The sequence below is a fragment of the Carcharhinus amblyrhynchos genome, chromosome 18 (assembly GCF_965287045.1).
Source record: "Carcharhinus amblyrhynchos chromosome 18, sCarAmb.v2.hapA, whole genome shotgun sequence".
NCBI classification, from domain to species: domain Eukaryota; kingdom Metazoa; phylum Chordata; class Chondrichthyes; order Carcharhiniformes; family Carcharhinidae; genus Carcharhinus; species Carcharhinus amblyrhynchos.
The window spans coordinates 33,957,738-33,974,500 of NC_137341.1; the positions used below are offsets into that span (position 1 = coordinate 33,957,738).

A 16,763-nucleotide genomic window follows, 5' to 3' on the forward strand; every position below is an offset into this window, starting at 1 on the left:
TAGGTCTGAGGTAGAGATGGTCATAGTTCCCCAACTATATATTGTCTCACCTCACCCAATTGAATCTTCGGAGCTCTTATTAGCCGACTTTCTGCTATTTACCTCTTACCTCTTTCTTGCTGTTTACGGTTTTCGATTATTCCAGGCGTGTCCACAATGGTTACTCGTTCCAGCAGCTTGTGTGGGAGCTCAATGCCAACAAGTTTCTCTAGAAAGTTCTGTCCGAACTTTTCCAGAGGAGAGAATGATCGAGCGCTGTCAGCAGCCATGACAATTCCTTCTATTGTGCGTATCTTAGACCCGTGCATCAACACAGTAAATTCCGATGTAGTGGGTTCCGCGCCTTATGGACGAAATGGAGAACATAATAAAATTAGGGGCATGAGTAGTTCATTCGGTATTTCAAGCCTGCTCTGCCCTTCAACTCAATCGTGGCTGATCTGCACCTCACTCCATTCAGTTGCCTTTGCTCCCTTCCATGAAAATCTATCTACTGAAGCAAACTACTGCCGACACTGGAAGTCTGAAATAAAAATGGAAAACAGACGGCAAATGTGGAGAGAAGCCGATTTTACGGTTTAGCCCGACGACCTTTCATGGGAACAAAATTTCAGCCTTGAATCTCAAATGTTCCTGGAGAATTCTAGATTTCTACTGGACAAGAAAGGTTGTGCTGCAAGCTGGAGTTCAATGTGTTCAGTTTAGACTATATTGGCAGGAAATTTCTGCTTGTTGCTCATGAACGAACGGTTCGCCCATTTTTTTCTATATATATGTATAGACTTAGCCAGTGGACACGTTTTCCCAATCCGTGAGTGCATTCAAAATATAGATTTTTGGACAGTGATTATATTATTTTGTTTGAACCAATATGTGACGTTCCGTAGCAAAGTTATGGGTTTGTGACAAATGATATTTATAGGATCAAAATCTATTTCCACTATTCGTTCAGGCAGTGCATTCCAGATCGTAACAACTCAGTTGCGTAAAAACAGCAGATAATGCATCTTTAAATCTCTTCAGTTCGCCAATCGCTTTTAATGGTGCCCTTCATATTCATTATCGTTACGTTTACGCAGAGTTATGATGATCTGGAATGCACTGCCTGAACGAAGAGTGGAAGCAGATTCAATATTAACTTTCCAAAGAAAGTGGAGTATATTCTTACTTGAAAAAGGAAGTTTTGCAGGGCAATGAGAGAGCAGGGAAGTGGAACTAAATGGATAGACTGAATGACCGTTGTGTTGAATGATTCTATGAGTGCTTGTGAAATAAGCCTCAAAATTAATTAAAGATAGCTGCAAAAGACAATACTTTGATTTTAGATATTCTCTCATTATTCTGGTAGTGCAGGTTCTGTTAACAAAGCAAATGATACCAAGCTTTCTGAAGGTTCCTGCACTTCAGCTGAGAAATCGTTCATCTTAATCAATGATTTAAATGAAGTATAAATAACATTGGGTTCATGCAAGTACAGCAGCGCATGAACTCAGTTGAACCAGTTGTTCTTTCCAGCCTGGTTTCCTATCTGATCATAAACTCAAAGTAATTTCTTTTGGAGCTGACTGCCATTGATATGAAGTGAATTAAAACTCATGTGGAATAGATCATTTGACCCTTTGAGTCTGTTCAATAAGAAGTCAACTCACCATCCCCTACCCCTTGATTCTTAGTACCCAAAAATTTATTAACCTTTCTTGAATATACTCAATGACTAGGATCCACAGCTGAGATAGAAAATTCCTTCAATTCACAAACCTTTGTGAAGATATATCTTTCATCCCAGCCCTAAATCACCTATCACTTATTTTGAGACTGTGACCTTAGTTCCAGAATCCGTAGCCCATCAAACCCCCAAATAATTTTATACACTTCATCAAGTCACCTATCATTCATCTCAATTATAGGCCTGGATTCTTCAATCTCTCTTTTACATTGCTTGTCTCAATACCTGTATAAAGCTGGTAGATAGTCTCATCCAACCCCAGGAGATAGTTGACCATGGTGGACTTTCCAACACTCCATGGTCCCAAGAACAGCACCATTGGTTTTGATACGATTTCTCCATCTGGAAGCAGAGCAGATTATATACAATAACAGGGGAAAAAACTATTAATTGTAACACAAAAGTATAGTGAGTTATTGGTCAGTCCCTGTTAAGCTAAAATAAATTCCTCCCAAGCAGATGATAATGTAGAAGGGTCCTACAAGTAGGTGCAATTGTTGAGCTCCTTCCTACGCTCACACTAAAGATTGATGGGTGTTAGCCTTTTGGCAGTGGTAGTTGTTGAATCAGAAGATAGTGGGTTCAAGTCCCATTCCAGAGCACAATTTGGTGCTGATATTCTGATGCAGAAGTGCTGTCTTTCAGATTAGCCTCTAAAACAAGTACCAAGTTGTCCTTTTGAGGGGAAAATTCCAAGATGTTATATCATTCTTTTGAAGAAGAGCAAGGGTGTTCTCTCCAGCCAATTCTCTTCACCAATTCTCTTCTCTTCGCCAATACTCTCCACCAACATCCTCACATTGCTATTTATGGAACCTTGATATGCGCACACTGGCTGCTGTATTTCCACATATTACAAGGAACACCATAACTTAAACATTTGATTAACTGTGAAGCTTGTTTGAATCTCCCAAGGACCTGAAAGACTAATTTTCCTTTCATATCAGTGACTGTCAACATTAAAGGGATGTGAAATGACCAAATCAAGGAGCCATATTTCACTGTGACCCAATAATTTTAGAGGTTAAGTATTTGAATTGTCTGTTTAGAAGACCTCATTCGTGTTGTTGGGAATTGCCTGGTAGGCTGTTAACTAAGGCAGATATCACTCTGATTCCTTGCTTCGATTAACTGTGTTCTGTTAATTTGAACTCGTGGTTACTGAACAAGGAAAGCGTTTGCGGTATAGGGAAATGAGGGCAGGGTACAGAGGAGTCACTTTGTCGATTAATTTACTGTATGTGAGCAAAGATTCGTACTTTTGAATCATGTTGTTAATCAAGAAGGCCCAAAGGAAGACGGATCCTAGGAAATGTTCAGACAGGTATGCAAGGAAATTTAAAGAAACATTAGAGTTACACAAAACCAAAACATCTTGAAACAAAGGGAACACAACAGAAGTAGAGACTGAAACTGAAAAGAGATCTTGAAACAAAATATACATTGGAACAATGAGACTAAGACAAGAATGAAATAAACAGAGACTGAAAAAGAGTTTCTTCCTATGTTTAGTCAATTTACGAAACCTCATTAGAAAGAAAAAGAAACTTGCATTAATATCGGCCTTTCATGGACTTGGGACCTCCCAAAGTCCGTCCAGTAATGAGTGTGGCATTGAAGGCTTCGTGACGAATAAGCTGCTGTTTCAATTTTGAACCTGCTGTTTCAATTTTGGAGAATATTTGAAGAAGATACGAAGAGAGGGGTCATGTCACTGAGAGAATTCCAGAAGATAGATTTTCCAGTTTCTCTTCCAGGACGAATTCCCCATTCTGTTGAAGTGCAGTAGAAAATTGGAGGCAGTTCGGCCCTTTGAAATGACAGGCAGAGGGTCGTAATCCTCAAATGGACGAGGATTTCCAATGTACATGGAAGTTGGAGTTTCATTATTTGGAAGCTATGAAAAGTAGCCGATGATGGAATGAATGGTTGCATTCTATGCCGTTGTGAATCTTTTGACAATAACTATAGTTTTCAAGACTTATGAAGGGAATTGAATAAAATGATCGCGTTTTTTAATGCCGTGACGAGTTTAATTATCGGGAACATGTGTTTAAAAGTATGTGACGAAATTTTGGGACTACTTCCACTGGGGCAATTTATTGAAGCCGAATTAGGTTCAAGAATTGAGGTAGTTATGTAGGGAGAGAGAGGTTTGAGAGCGCATTTTTAAACTCGTGCACAGGGCATCTTGAATGAGCGGAGAATCCGCCTGGTTTGGTCTTACAAAGAATGACTAAGGTGTGGCCCAGAATTGTCCAAGTAGAAAGTGGAGGTGGGCAATGTGAAGAAATTCACCAGGGAGCTGGACGGATTTTTCTTTGAATATCGAGACTGTTTTGAGTAATAGGTTAAATTAGGTTGATTGGCCATGGTAAATTAGCCCTAGTGTCAGGGGATTAGCAGGGTAAATGAGAGAGGTTACAGGAATAAGGTCTGGATGGGATTGTGATCGATGGGCCGAATAGGCCTCCTTCTGCACTGTAAGGATTCTAAGGTATGGTTCTAATAGGGTTTCAAATGCATGTCGCGATCGTCTCGCGTACCTCTCCAGTGAACAGAGTGGTGTGCAGTTTTTATATGTGGAGGCACACTTCGGATTAGTGCTTTTAGCAGGAGCCTTTGCGCTGCTCTGTAAACTGGGTACAAACGGACATCGAGGGCACTCGACCGGATCTGTAAGGTTTTATTTCCAGACTTTTTGGGAATTTCCTGCATTATCTATGTTTTAGATAACAACAGAGTTCATATATAAAGCATGTCAATATTTTCAAACAGGGAAGATTACCAGCTGACCTGCGATTGTCACAGATCATCGGAACAACCTAAAGAGCAACATGCTCCAATATTTTATATTTTCCTAGGTCTGCGTCCGCTTTCATTGAATAAAAGAGGTGGGAAATTGGACGGGTTCACAGTTATACCCTCCGATCCACTTTTTTTTGGTTCATTGCTGTGGTCAAACAATCCATCGTGCGTGGGTGCAGAGCTAGGAAAATCTCCCGGAACATTTTAATACAGATGCTAGAGTACACATCCTCCTGAGGACCCTTGTCTCACCTATTGTCAAACACGTCGGCTAGTTTCTTGCTCACGTCCGATTTCAGCAGTCAGATACATGCAAATAGTTCCATCCAGAGGGGCAGGAACTGATCTAGAGAGTGACAGTGCACTTACACACAAACTTCAAGGGTTGAGCAAAAAGGTAACATGCACAGTCCTGCAGCCTGTCATCTGCTGATCAGTGAACACTAGTAAACACTAGCATCAAATCCATATCACACCTTCAGAATATGGATTTAATAAATTGGTTCCTCAGATAAATGAAAGGGCTGGAGCATTTATTCATAGAATTACAGCCTCTTCCTCACATTCTTGATACTTTGCTATAGCTGTGAGTAATAATGTTCCACTTATTCTAACCTAGTGTCAGTGTCAAACTCCTCGGCAGGTACAGCTCGGGTTAGATATAGAGCTTCTTCTACACTGCCCCCATCAAACGCTTCCTCTGTACTTTCTGACAATGTTCCGTATCCTGAAACTCACTGGACTGGTGTGCCAATTAAGTTTCCCATTATAGCCACCTTTATGAATCCCCAGCAAACTTCCTAGCCTATCCAAATAGGGGGTCAATTACTGAGTATTCAATATCTACCTTTGATGGGAAAGGGGGCAGCACAGCATATAACAGTTACCTTTTCGTGCTGGTTCTGGTTAGTTCTACAATTCCGATTTACAGTTTCCAGCTTCTAATGACATTTATGACCCTCCACTTAACCCACCAACTTGATTGAAGCTCTTGGCGAAATTGCTGTTGATTGGGTTTTGATATAATGTTCATGAATGTCCTTTAGGGGAGGAAAACTGCCACCCTTACCTGGTCTGGCATATACGTGACTCCAGAGCCGCAATACAGTTGATTCTCAAGGGCAACTAAGATTGGGCAATAAACGTTGGCCAGCCAGTGATGTCCATATTCCCACAAATAAAAAAAATGACGTTATGTTACTGGGATCAGGGAGCTGGTCAATATATTCATTACATATAGTGTTGAGATTGGGTAGGATAAAAGCAAATCCCTCTTGATTGATAGTCAAACTTTGTTCCATCTGTATGTGTTCACTGGACTTGCTCAATATTCTGAGATTTCAAACCAATATTATTCAAATTTTGGCTGGAACATCAAATTGGTAGGAACCCTGAACATGAACGTAAGTGGAACTGACAGACGTACAGACACCGAGTAGACTGGAAATGTGATAGATGGAGCCTGAATTAAGCAGAAGCTGTTGGCTGCCGGATGATTAATTTCTGGTCACTTTCCAATGGTGTTTTTCCAACCAAGTTGCACACACACTCAGTTGTGTTACTGCCTTTTGCCTGGTAATAGTTAGAAGGTTGGGCTTGAGCATGCAAGAGGCAGATAATGTTACCAACCTTGGAATGAGTTCATGGAACGTCCTGGGTAGGCTGTTAGATGGGAGGGGAAGAAAAAGGCAGAGTGAGTGGAGTCAAGCAAAGGGAAAGAAATGAATTCAGTGAAGAAAGAGAGAGAAGAAGAAAGGCAGAAATGGTGACAACAAAACATTAAACAGATACATGGAAGTTGGAAACTCTGACATTTAAACATGCTATTCCTTTCTGCATGCAAGAGTTATGTGTTTATCATAAATTTTAAAATCTGGCTAGTTTTTGCTCAAAGGATCTACTTTGATCCAAAACAGTTGAAAAATTCAAGTGAAACATTAGCCTTGATTTAAACTGGAGACAAGGAGTTTTGTGGGTAGCTTAGTGGAGGAATGGGAGGGGGCAGTGTTTTGGTGGATAGGAACCAAGGTGGGTACCAAACTGTCCACATCTTGGGATTGTGCGGCTTAGGAAATTAAACTTCCAGGTCTTGTCTACAGAGCCTCAATGAGTGCTCCCCACCAACATCCTACTGCCCCCCGCCACCCCACCCCAGAAATTGGCGGGGAGGTAGGCGTGCAGTTGCAATGAAGCAATGGCTATTACTGGAGACCAAAGCAAGGGCAGACAGGTGATATGCGAGAGGAAGTTTCAAGAGGACCTTGCGATTTGAAGAGTTGGTGGGGAGGTGCCTGGGGACGGGTAGAGGGAACACCTGGGTAAGGGAACCCTGAGTTCATGTAGCTTAGAGGAACAGTCCTGCTCCTCATGGATCCCCAATGAATTTTTAAAATACATAAGACTTGGACTTTCAATCACAACACAATTTCTCACTTATTCCTGGTGTAAAACCACAACTGCTTTCCCCACCCAGGCTTTGATTAAGACAGCATTCCATTATCCCAATTATGTCTCTTAATCCTAAACTGCATCTTTAAAGAGGAATTCTGTAAGTTTCCAACGGTTGTCCCCTCGCTTGCTCGGAAGACCAGGAATTAGTGTGTGACATCAGTAGGTGAGTCACGTGTGGCAATTCTAACTGCCTGGCCTGTTTCTGTCAATCAGGTAATGTTAAAATCGGCCAGGTTGAATGTGAAATGACCATGGACAATAATATAACCTGCGAGTCTCTAATTTCTTCTACGTGCCTGAGACCATAAACATAGGGCAATACAGGAGGTAAATATCCATTAAAGCCCACTGACACAGTACATATGCACTGAAGGGGAAAATGTTAAGATAATATTCCCAAGCATCTCTGGCCTTCTACAAGAGCATGTTGCTTGTAACTGGGCTGTTTAACCTCATAAGGTCCAGTTTCTCATGTGTCATTTTCCACCCTGCCCCAACTGGCCAACCACCATTGATTCCAGCCAACCTGGCACAGTTAGAGAGTTTGTTTCATTGACCATGTGCATGGTCCACAGTATTGGTCCTTAGATGTTATATAGTATTTAACTGTGGAAAGCATCACATTGTCAAGGCCCATACAGTTCTGTCCACACTTGTATTTTCTAGAAATAGTCACAGAAGGAACATTGGCTGATATTTCCGTGGCTTCCTATCCCACCCAAATTCCTGAAGATGTACCTAGACCTTGTGGAAGTATTTCAAAGTGCTCAAATTCATCAGCTTGGTATTTAAAATTTTGTATTCCAACACACTTCATGTTCTCGCAGGGTTTCTGATGTTTAAACCTATAAAGTAGTGTCCAGTGATTCCCTCAAAATGTTGTTACAGGTTCTAGCCATCCAAGCACAAATTTCAGTTGCTCAAGCAACTCCAGCTGTTATTCTGTTTAATCTCAGGTTCTGATTTTAAGGATGCTTAAAACTTTATTTTCAGGTATTTCCCCCATTGAAGGGGACACCCACCCATATTGATTGGGTTGTCAAATGGCTGAATGATTGTTCAGGATTATTATGCCATAAAGACAGCACCCATGATTGTATCAATGATAAAAATAAATGATGTTTGAACACAAAGATCAAAAACAATGTTATTTTCTTTTTTGGCAATCATTTCTATAATCAAAGCCCTAGCACCTTACTCAAGATTTTACAGTCCCGATTGAACATATTTTACCTTGTTTATTTTGCTGCATTTTTGTACCCTCGTGAGATTTTCATCCAATGTCCACACATGTGCATTTTTCAAAATGAGCCATTTTAAAGTAGCATAGTATTGAATTACGAGCTAATTCCCACCTTCGTTCCCTAGCCTAATTAGTTCTCATGCTGTCACCTTGCGTGACATTGACTAAGTCAGCAGGAGTCGAGTTCCTGGCCCATGCCACCTCATCCAGTTCACTCACCCTCAAGTCATTACCCATGTCATTTCTAATCCTTAATTCTGAAAATTATTCAGGTCTGTAGCTCTGCAGTTAGTTCAACAATCTCAGTTCTGGAAACTATGACAAAGGAACTGGTCACAGGATCAACAGTAACAGTGAGCTAGAGAGTGTAGGGAAATGTGCATCAGGGATGAGGCAAACATCTGTGTGCTTCAACACTACATCCCTAAATCATCATTTCTGGAGCGCTTCTTTATAAGCAAATAACTCTGATTATAGAAACAGAAGTCATTTGACTGCAAATATTGAGTCAGATTGTTCTTGGATTTGCTCCCATATCTAAACTGAAAATAAACAGGTTTCACTGATACTTTCATCTGTGAAAACCAGAGCACACTATTATGATTGGAACTGGTGTTTCACAGAATAAAACATAATACACTTTTCTGCTGCAAACTCAATTCAACTTCAATGGCAAGTAACACATATTTAAAAAGATTTACAGAAGTAACAGCTGAAAATCCAAAATAAGACAGTGCAGTAGGAGAAAGAATAAAAGGACAAATTAATGTCTGTTAAAGTCCCTTCATCAGGTCTGGAAATTGGAAGACAAATAAACTGTTTCCTAAGTTTGAGTAAAATTAAGGGGAAGGATATTATCTGAAATCCCTCAGCCACAAGAACCAGAGGTGTTTGAATACAGTTCAATCTCATTGGTGAGAAGACATGCCACATATTCTAGACTTATGCTGGTATCCATCCAAAGATTTTCCCCATTCATCTATATTGTCTCTCCTTCACATTTCAGGGCAACATTACAGCTAGCATCAGCAACAGAAACTACTTGGGCACAGACATGCAATGTTGAATAAAACTACCTCTTTGAGCTCAAATATATTTAAACAAAAGGGGGCACTAAGAAATTAAATCCCAAATAAGATAGTTTTTGGTTCATTAGTTACTGGCAACATCTTTCTTCTAGTAGACTGCAACATCGTCTAAACTCCTTGATCAGCCAGTGCCTTAAACATCAATCAATAATGCAAAAGCCAGGCTTTAGAGATGGAGCAGTTAGAAACTCTGTTGCTAATCTTGGCTAGATCTGATCTTCTTCAAGCATGAATTCCTGTCGTGATGCTGATGGACTGGTCAAGTGATTATATCATAGAATCATAGACAGTGATGGATATTGAGAAATCATATATAGAACATTCCACTCAACATGGCAGCAATTTCACTGTATATGACTTTACTGGACTTCAGCTTCACGGAATATTTCAGTAGCTAATAACTAACAACAGTGCAGGATTTCACAGTATTGCTAATTTTCACAATTAACTCTTTTTCCTTTCAATGGCATTGACTTCAGATGCTAAAATTCTTAGGATACAAGAAACAAGACCAATAGTAAATTATTCCAATAAAATGTTGATTATGCATTTGCCAAGTGGATGATAATGTTCCATTTTAGACACAGTTGTATAATTGAAACTCTGGTTTCCCCTCTCAGTAGATTTTACAATGTTTGCACCCATGTACAAGCCAATGGTATGAAATGATTAAATTTTTTTTGTTACATTTTTGGGTCTTGTCACAGTTAACATCTTCATCTAATGTCTATACATATGCATTTTCCTCCTGTCCTACCTGTGATTTCGTGTTGTCTCAGCTCATTGTACTTGTATGCTTGCTCCAGGGGTCTAATGGCATTGTGGTATATCTTCCGCAACCGCTGAAGCACACCTAGTGACAAGAATGGGAACACAGAAAATGTATATAAAAGGACAAGAAAACACACAGAAAAACATTTGTCAAGTAAACCAATGACCTTGCCTTTCATAGTATGCATTCAGTATACCCTCCAATGGACTCCATCTCATTGCTCTGTATAAATGCTCACTGATCACCAAAGGTATGAAACAAAACTACAGAAATTTCTCATGTCTTGAAAATATTCCTCACATCCTCAGAAGATTCCACATCTCCACTAATCAACCTTGTGACTAATTTGACAAGGAAGTATACATGAATAAGATGGGAATAGAAGGATATGGTCCCCGGAAGGGTAGGGGGTTTTAGTTCAGTCAGACAGCGTGGTCGGCGCAGGCTTGGAGGGCCGAAGGGCCCGATTCTGTGCTGTAATTCTCTTGTTCTTTGTCCTTTGTATTCAGTGTATGACGACACGTAGGACGTTCTGAGGAATAAAGGGATCTTGGTGTGTTTATCCATAGATCTCTGAATGAGTGGTAGAAGGGTGGTGAAAAAGGCATACAGGAAAATTGCCTTTTATTAATCGAGACATAGATTACAAAGGCAGGGAAGTCATGTTGGAGTTGTATAGAACTTTGGTGAAGCCTAGCTGGAGTATTGTATGCAGTTCTGATTGCCACGTTTGTAGGAAGGCTATGATTGCACTGGAGGAGGTGCAGAGGAGATTCACCAGGACATTGCATGGAATGGAACATTTAAGTTGTGAAGAGAGGATGGACAGGCTTGGGTTGTTTTCATTAGAGCAGAGCAGACTGATGGGCAACCTGATCGAGGTGTAAAAGATTTTGAGGGGCATGGACAGAGTGTGTAGGGAGCAGATGTTCTCCTTTGTTGAAGAGTCAGTCATGAGGGGTCACAAGTTCGAGGTGAGGGGTAGGAAGTTTAGAGATAATGTGGGACAAAAATCTTTTACCCAGAGGGTGGTGATGGCCTGGAATGTGCTGCCTGGAAGAGTGGTGGAAGTGGGCTGCCTCACATCCTTTACAAAGTACTTGGCAAGTCATAACATTCAAAGCTATGGGTCAAGCACTGATAAATGGGAATAGGTAGGTAAGTCAGATGTTTGTCACATGTAGGTGCAGACTCAATGGGCTGAAGAGACTCTTCTGCCCTGTGTAATTCTATGACCAGCTCTAGAAAAACTGATGACTCTAAAGCAGCCTTCAGTGTTGGTCTGTGACATGTAGTTGCACTGAAAAATATTGCTTATCACACCTCACCGACAGGTTTACCCAATGTTCAACATTTTGCAAGGGAGTAATTAGTGGTGGATATAAACATTTCTGACAGGGATGTTAGCAGCTGATGATGGGTTTCTTCACTAACTTCTAAGAAAGTGGGATTTGTGAATGTTCTTGAAAATAAGATTTTCTCAGTATTCTTAGTAACAGTAAAGTTGCATCTGCCTGATTTTCCCCAAAAAGGGATGAGAGGGATTCTGCTCCGTTTCACCATGCTGATGATGAGACCTCACTCCCACTGCATCCCAAAAAATGTCAAACCATCCAAGGAAAGTTGGATCCGATACTAGCAGAGGTTGTTGAAAAATAATTTATATTGAAACAAATCCAAATGGCCTACAATAATTGGATTTCAAAAAATGTAATGCTAATATGAACTACAGCCTCCAAAGCACTGAAAAATCACCAAACGAAATGTCAGAAACAGCCTTTGGAGTGACTGTGACATCTGTTCCAAAAAAAAAGGGGCAATTCTCCAGGGACACTGTCCTTGGCAAGAATCATGATGACCCGTTGAATTGTGAATTAGGCAAAAAGTGGGATTCTCGCATCAACCTGTTGCAAGTCCACCTGCCCACTGCACCAAGCCCAATCAGGTTCTCAACCAGAGTGGATGGGAACCTAATGAATAATTATAATTGGTCATTTAATTGCAAAGCCCTCCTGTAATGCATCTGCCCCCACAGCAGGAGGTTCAGTGGACAGGATTTGGCACAGGTCCTGACAAACATAGACCTGGCACCTTGGACTCTGAGGTTGGGGGATTGTCAAGAATTTGGGTTTTGTGCCCATGTGCCAAATGACACTGCTGCCAAGCTGGTCCCTAAGGGACTTGGGGTTGGGTCGGCTCGGGCTTAGGGCAAGGCATTGACCTTGGGACTGTCGCCTGGATGGGGGTCTCATGACTGGATTGCCCCTTCTTGCCCTGGGAAAACTGGAAATCACTCTTGGCATGGTGATCTCAGGCTTGTTCTAAATTACAAGTCAAACAGCAGTCAGGAACTTTCAATTTCACTCTTTTCTAACCACAATGTTTATAAACAGGCTTACTCTTTGATCTGAAGACCTTGGCTGACTGTTTTTCTCAAACAATCATACTGGAATCACGTGCTTGTGCTGGAGGTGACTTTCAGCCTTAGAAGAGGCTGTCACCATTTCCCTGCCATCCTGGTTGCGTCACTCTGGCAGTGACACCCTGACTATCTTTAGTTAGAGGGTGGGGGTGGCTGTCTCCGAATGTAGAGATTGGGGCACCCTTTAAAATGGCACCCTGATCTCCATGAAGCCGCCTGCTGGCGTGATTTACATCTTGCATATTTTTACATGTCAAAGGTGGCTGAATTCCTCCTACCATACACTGCTAGCACCAGCATAAAACACTCCGGTTTTCCTGCAGGTAGGAACATTTGGAATAAAAATGGGAGAATCGCACTAAATGATTCTTATGACTTAAAGACACGTAATTCTGCTTGAAACCTTAATGGAGAAATGTTATGTGTAACTACAACTTAAGTTAAAATTTCATGTGCCATTGTACTTTCGGTGTAGTCTTTTTTGAGTTGTCTGCCTTTCTGAAGCTTTATTTAAGTTGCAAGTTTTTTTGCATTTATGTATTTGTGAAAGTTCCAGACCACATTCTAATCTTTGCTCAGAGCCAGAGTCTTTTTCCTTCCCAGCAGTTGACTTACCCGAGTAATCATCAGATGAAGTCTTCTCATTCAGCCGAAGAGTTTTATCAATATGATGTCGATCTCTGTAAAGTAGCTGTAGCTCAGGCTGCTCCTCCATCTCCGCCTCCACGTCATCTCCTTCATCTGCAGACAAAGAGGAAAGAAAACATCAGAAATGAACAGCTCTTCTCAATTTTAAATGCTCTGAATCCCCATTCCAAAAGATTTGCTGGCACAACCTTCACTCTCCCTGTCAGCCTTGGATCAATAATAATATTCTCAACTCTTGTCCCACTTCAGAAACTTGAGTGCAAAATCCAGACTCGTACTTCCAGCATTATACTGAGACACTGTCACTGTCAGAGGTATCATCCTTCAAATAAGATATTAAACTGAAGCCCTGTCTATCCTGTTGAGTAGATGTAAAAGGTCCCATGTCACTAATTTGAAAAAGAGCCGTGAATTCTTCCCAGTGTCTTGACCAATTTCAATCTTCAACCAACAATGTTAAAACCAGCTCATGAGGTCATTCATCTTATTGCTGTTTGTGGAAATTTGCCGTGAGCAAATTGACTTCTGTATTTTTCTGTATTACAACAATTATTATTTTACAATAATTAAAAAATTATTCCGTGGAATGTTCTTGGACATCCTGAGGATGTGAAGAACACCATAAAAATCCAAGTTATTTCCATCCTCTGTACAATGGAAGTAAAATTGTATTCTGGGTGCTGGTTATATCTAACTCGAAATTGTAATGCTGCAACATGGAATTTTTTCCCAACTTTCTTCCCTTCTGAAGACCCTGATTCCTTGTAGGAGTCCTGTTTCTTAAGTATCAGCCATCACTATATTGTGTTGACTGGCTGCTCCACAGTCCTTTAATTTTAAAAAATCTGAAACTTTCCTTGATTTACAAACTTTAAAAAAATACTTAAAGGATGTGAAATCAACCAGCCTGCTGTTGGTTTGGCCAAAGATGTGCAGGTTAGGTGAATTGGCCACGCTAAAAGTTCTCCCACAGCGTACCCAAACAGGCGCCAGAGTGTCTCACTAGGGGATTTTCACAGTAATTTCATTAGTGTGAATGTATGCCTACTTGTGATGAATAAATAATTTTAACATTCCTTTAGCCTTCAGGTGGCTACAAAATCAATGTGCAGACCCAGTCCCCCATGCTCAGGGGACTGGTATTTGGCCTACTTCAGGATTTCTGACTCCCTTCATTGTGATGGGCCTGGATCTATGTCTGATTCCCCACAGTAGTGGGTTGTAGAATACTTTCAACCACCGATTTATGGAACCAGCTCACCTCTGATGGTTCACTGTCCCTTAATTTTATGTCATTCACATTTAGAATCTTTACAGCCATGGTGCAAAGTCACCTGTTCTTCTCAAGCATGCTACACTTACCATGTCATGTCTCACCAAAGTATTATTTTCTGAAACAAACCTATACAATTTGCCTTTGAATGTATCAGTATTGGCTTCCACCATCTCCCTTGGGAGCCTGTTCCATAGATTGCCTGTGCTAGATCATGAAATATTTCCACAGATTTATTTTGAATTTATCTCCCTTCAAGCATCGACCATTATCTCTGCTTCTGTTGTTCTTACCAACTTCTTACTCTATTGTTCTGGACATGGGCTACATTATCTCCAATCCCAAAAGCAGCAATTATATCACTTCTCAATTTTCTGTCTCCAAATCACCTGATCTATCATTACCTCTATATACTGTTTACTCTCCTTGTATGAAAGTAGATGAAGGAAGACATTATTAAACCAGTAGAGCAAGCAGAAAGCTGGATTAAAGTAGAAATACATTTCATAGAATGATCTGTTCCCACATGGCCGCCACTCACAATAGCCTGGTTAAATGAAGAGCTCAGTGACTGAAGACTATATCCCATCATTCTGTGGAGAAAGACCCTTGAAGCATTTCACCTCAAATAATCCCTGATCAAGAGTAAACACTGGTCTTTTGAGCACTTTGGCACCCTGCTTTAGATATGTATTAATGCACAAAGACCACTGAAACATACTATAGTTAACATACTCTCATAATGCACTGTTGCATTAAGAACACTGAAAAAACCTTTGGGTATTATGTCTTCTAATTTATTAACTGGTGGACACTCTGACAAATCAGCATCATTATCCAATGTAAAATGACTAATCCGTAGTTAACTGTGAGTGAAAATCAGACAGAACAGTTCAGCTCAATTATCTGTAATGCAGGACTAAGGGATATAGAGATATAGAACCTTGTCCTTCTATTTCTGGATCTTCAATTGAATCTGTTTCCAAAAAGTGTGTTCCAGCTTGCCTGTAAAAGTCTGATATAGAATCCATTCTCCCTGTCTCACCACAGTTCTTACAGGCATAAAACTAACTTGACACTATTTTGGCAATCTCCTCCATACAGCACAGATAATGTAAATGAACATAGTATAGAAAGCTTTTTTGAAGATGCAATTAAGAAAGTTTATTTCAGCATAGTAAAGATAAATTTACTTGCACACAGTGTAGAGATAGATTTACTCTATATCAAACCCATGCTAAACCTGTACTGGGAGTTTTTAATGGGGCAATATAGAGGGAACTTTATAAGAACATAAGAACATAAGAAATAGGAGCAGGAGTAGGCCATCTAGCCCTTCGAGCCTGCCCCGCCATTCAATAAGATCATGGCTGATCTGTTGTGGCTCAGTTCCACTTTCCCGCCCTCTCCCCATAACCCTTAATCCCCTCTCTTATCAAGAACCCATCAACCCGCTTCTTAAAAATATTTAGCGAGGCAGCCTCCACCACTTCAACGGGCAGAGAATTCCAGAGATTCACCACCCTTTGAGTGAAGAAGTTCCTCCTCAACTCCGTTCTAAACCGCCTCCCCTTTATCTTGAGGCTGTGCCCCCTAGTCCTACTGTCTTTTTTGAGCGGGAAGAGTCTCTCCACCTCTATCCTATCCATCCCATTCATCATCTTATACGTCTCAATGAGATCTCCCCTCATTCTTCTAAACTCCAACGAGTACAAGCCTAGTTTATTCAGCCTCTCCTCATAGCTCAATCCCCTCAACTCCGGTATCAGCCTAGTAAACCTCCTCTGCACTCCCTCCAGGGCCAAAATATCCTTGCGCAGGTGCGGCGCCCAAAACTGCACACAGTACTCCAGCTGCGGCCTCACCAATGCCCTATACAGCTGCAGCAAGACCTCCCTACTTTTATATTCAATCCCCCTCGCTATGAAGGCCAGCATCCCATTTGCCTTCCTGACCACCTGCTGCACCTGCAAGCTGGGTTTTTGCGACTCATGCACAAGGACCCCGAGGTCCCTCTGCACCGTCGCCTGCTGCAGTTTTTCGCCACATAAGTAATAGTCCTTCCTACCATTCTTCCTACCAAAGTGGATGTTTAATCTGTTCTGGAATGTTTTTGAACAACGTAAAGAGAGTTTTATTTCATGTAAATTTTGGAATTTGCTTGATACTGACTACACATGTATTTTCTTTGAGCACACAATTCAGTGGACAAACTTATTTGAATGAGCACAGCAGGAGATGACAGAATCATTGATTCTTGGGATTAATTCTATATGGCTCTAATCTTTTAAATATTTTTTGAGAGTACAGCATCACACTAATAGCACAGAGA

At 40.8% G+C, this 16,763-nt stretch overlaps 1 protein-coding gene across 3 annotated transcripts in view; it reads right to left on the minus strand.

Moving 5' to 3' along the window:
- Nucleotides 1–16,763, minus strand: part of srlb (sarcalumenin b) — a 52,880-nt gene that overhangs the window by 3,729 nt on the left and 32,388 nt on the right. For 2 of the 3 annotated variants that reach the window (XM_080206738.1, XM_080206740.1), the window contains exons 3-7: nucleotides 13,126–13,251; nucleotides 10,074–10,169; nucleotides 6,164–6,196; nucleotides 1,952–2,068; nucleotides 110–343 (exon numbers count right to left, since the gene is read on the minus strand). In XM_080206738.1, coding sequence (XP_080062864.1) covers nucleotides 110–343; nucleotides 1,952–2,068; nucleotides 6,164–6,196; nucleotides 10,074–10,169; nucleotides 13,126–13,251 — 606 coding nt within the window. The remainder of the gene's footprint in view (nucleotides 1–109; nucleotides 344–1,951; nucleotides 2,069–6,163; nucleotides 6,197–10,073; nucleotides 10,170–13,125; nucleotides 13,252–16,763) is intronic. The other variant, XM_080206739.1, reaches the window with a different exon arrangement.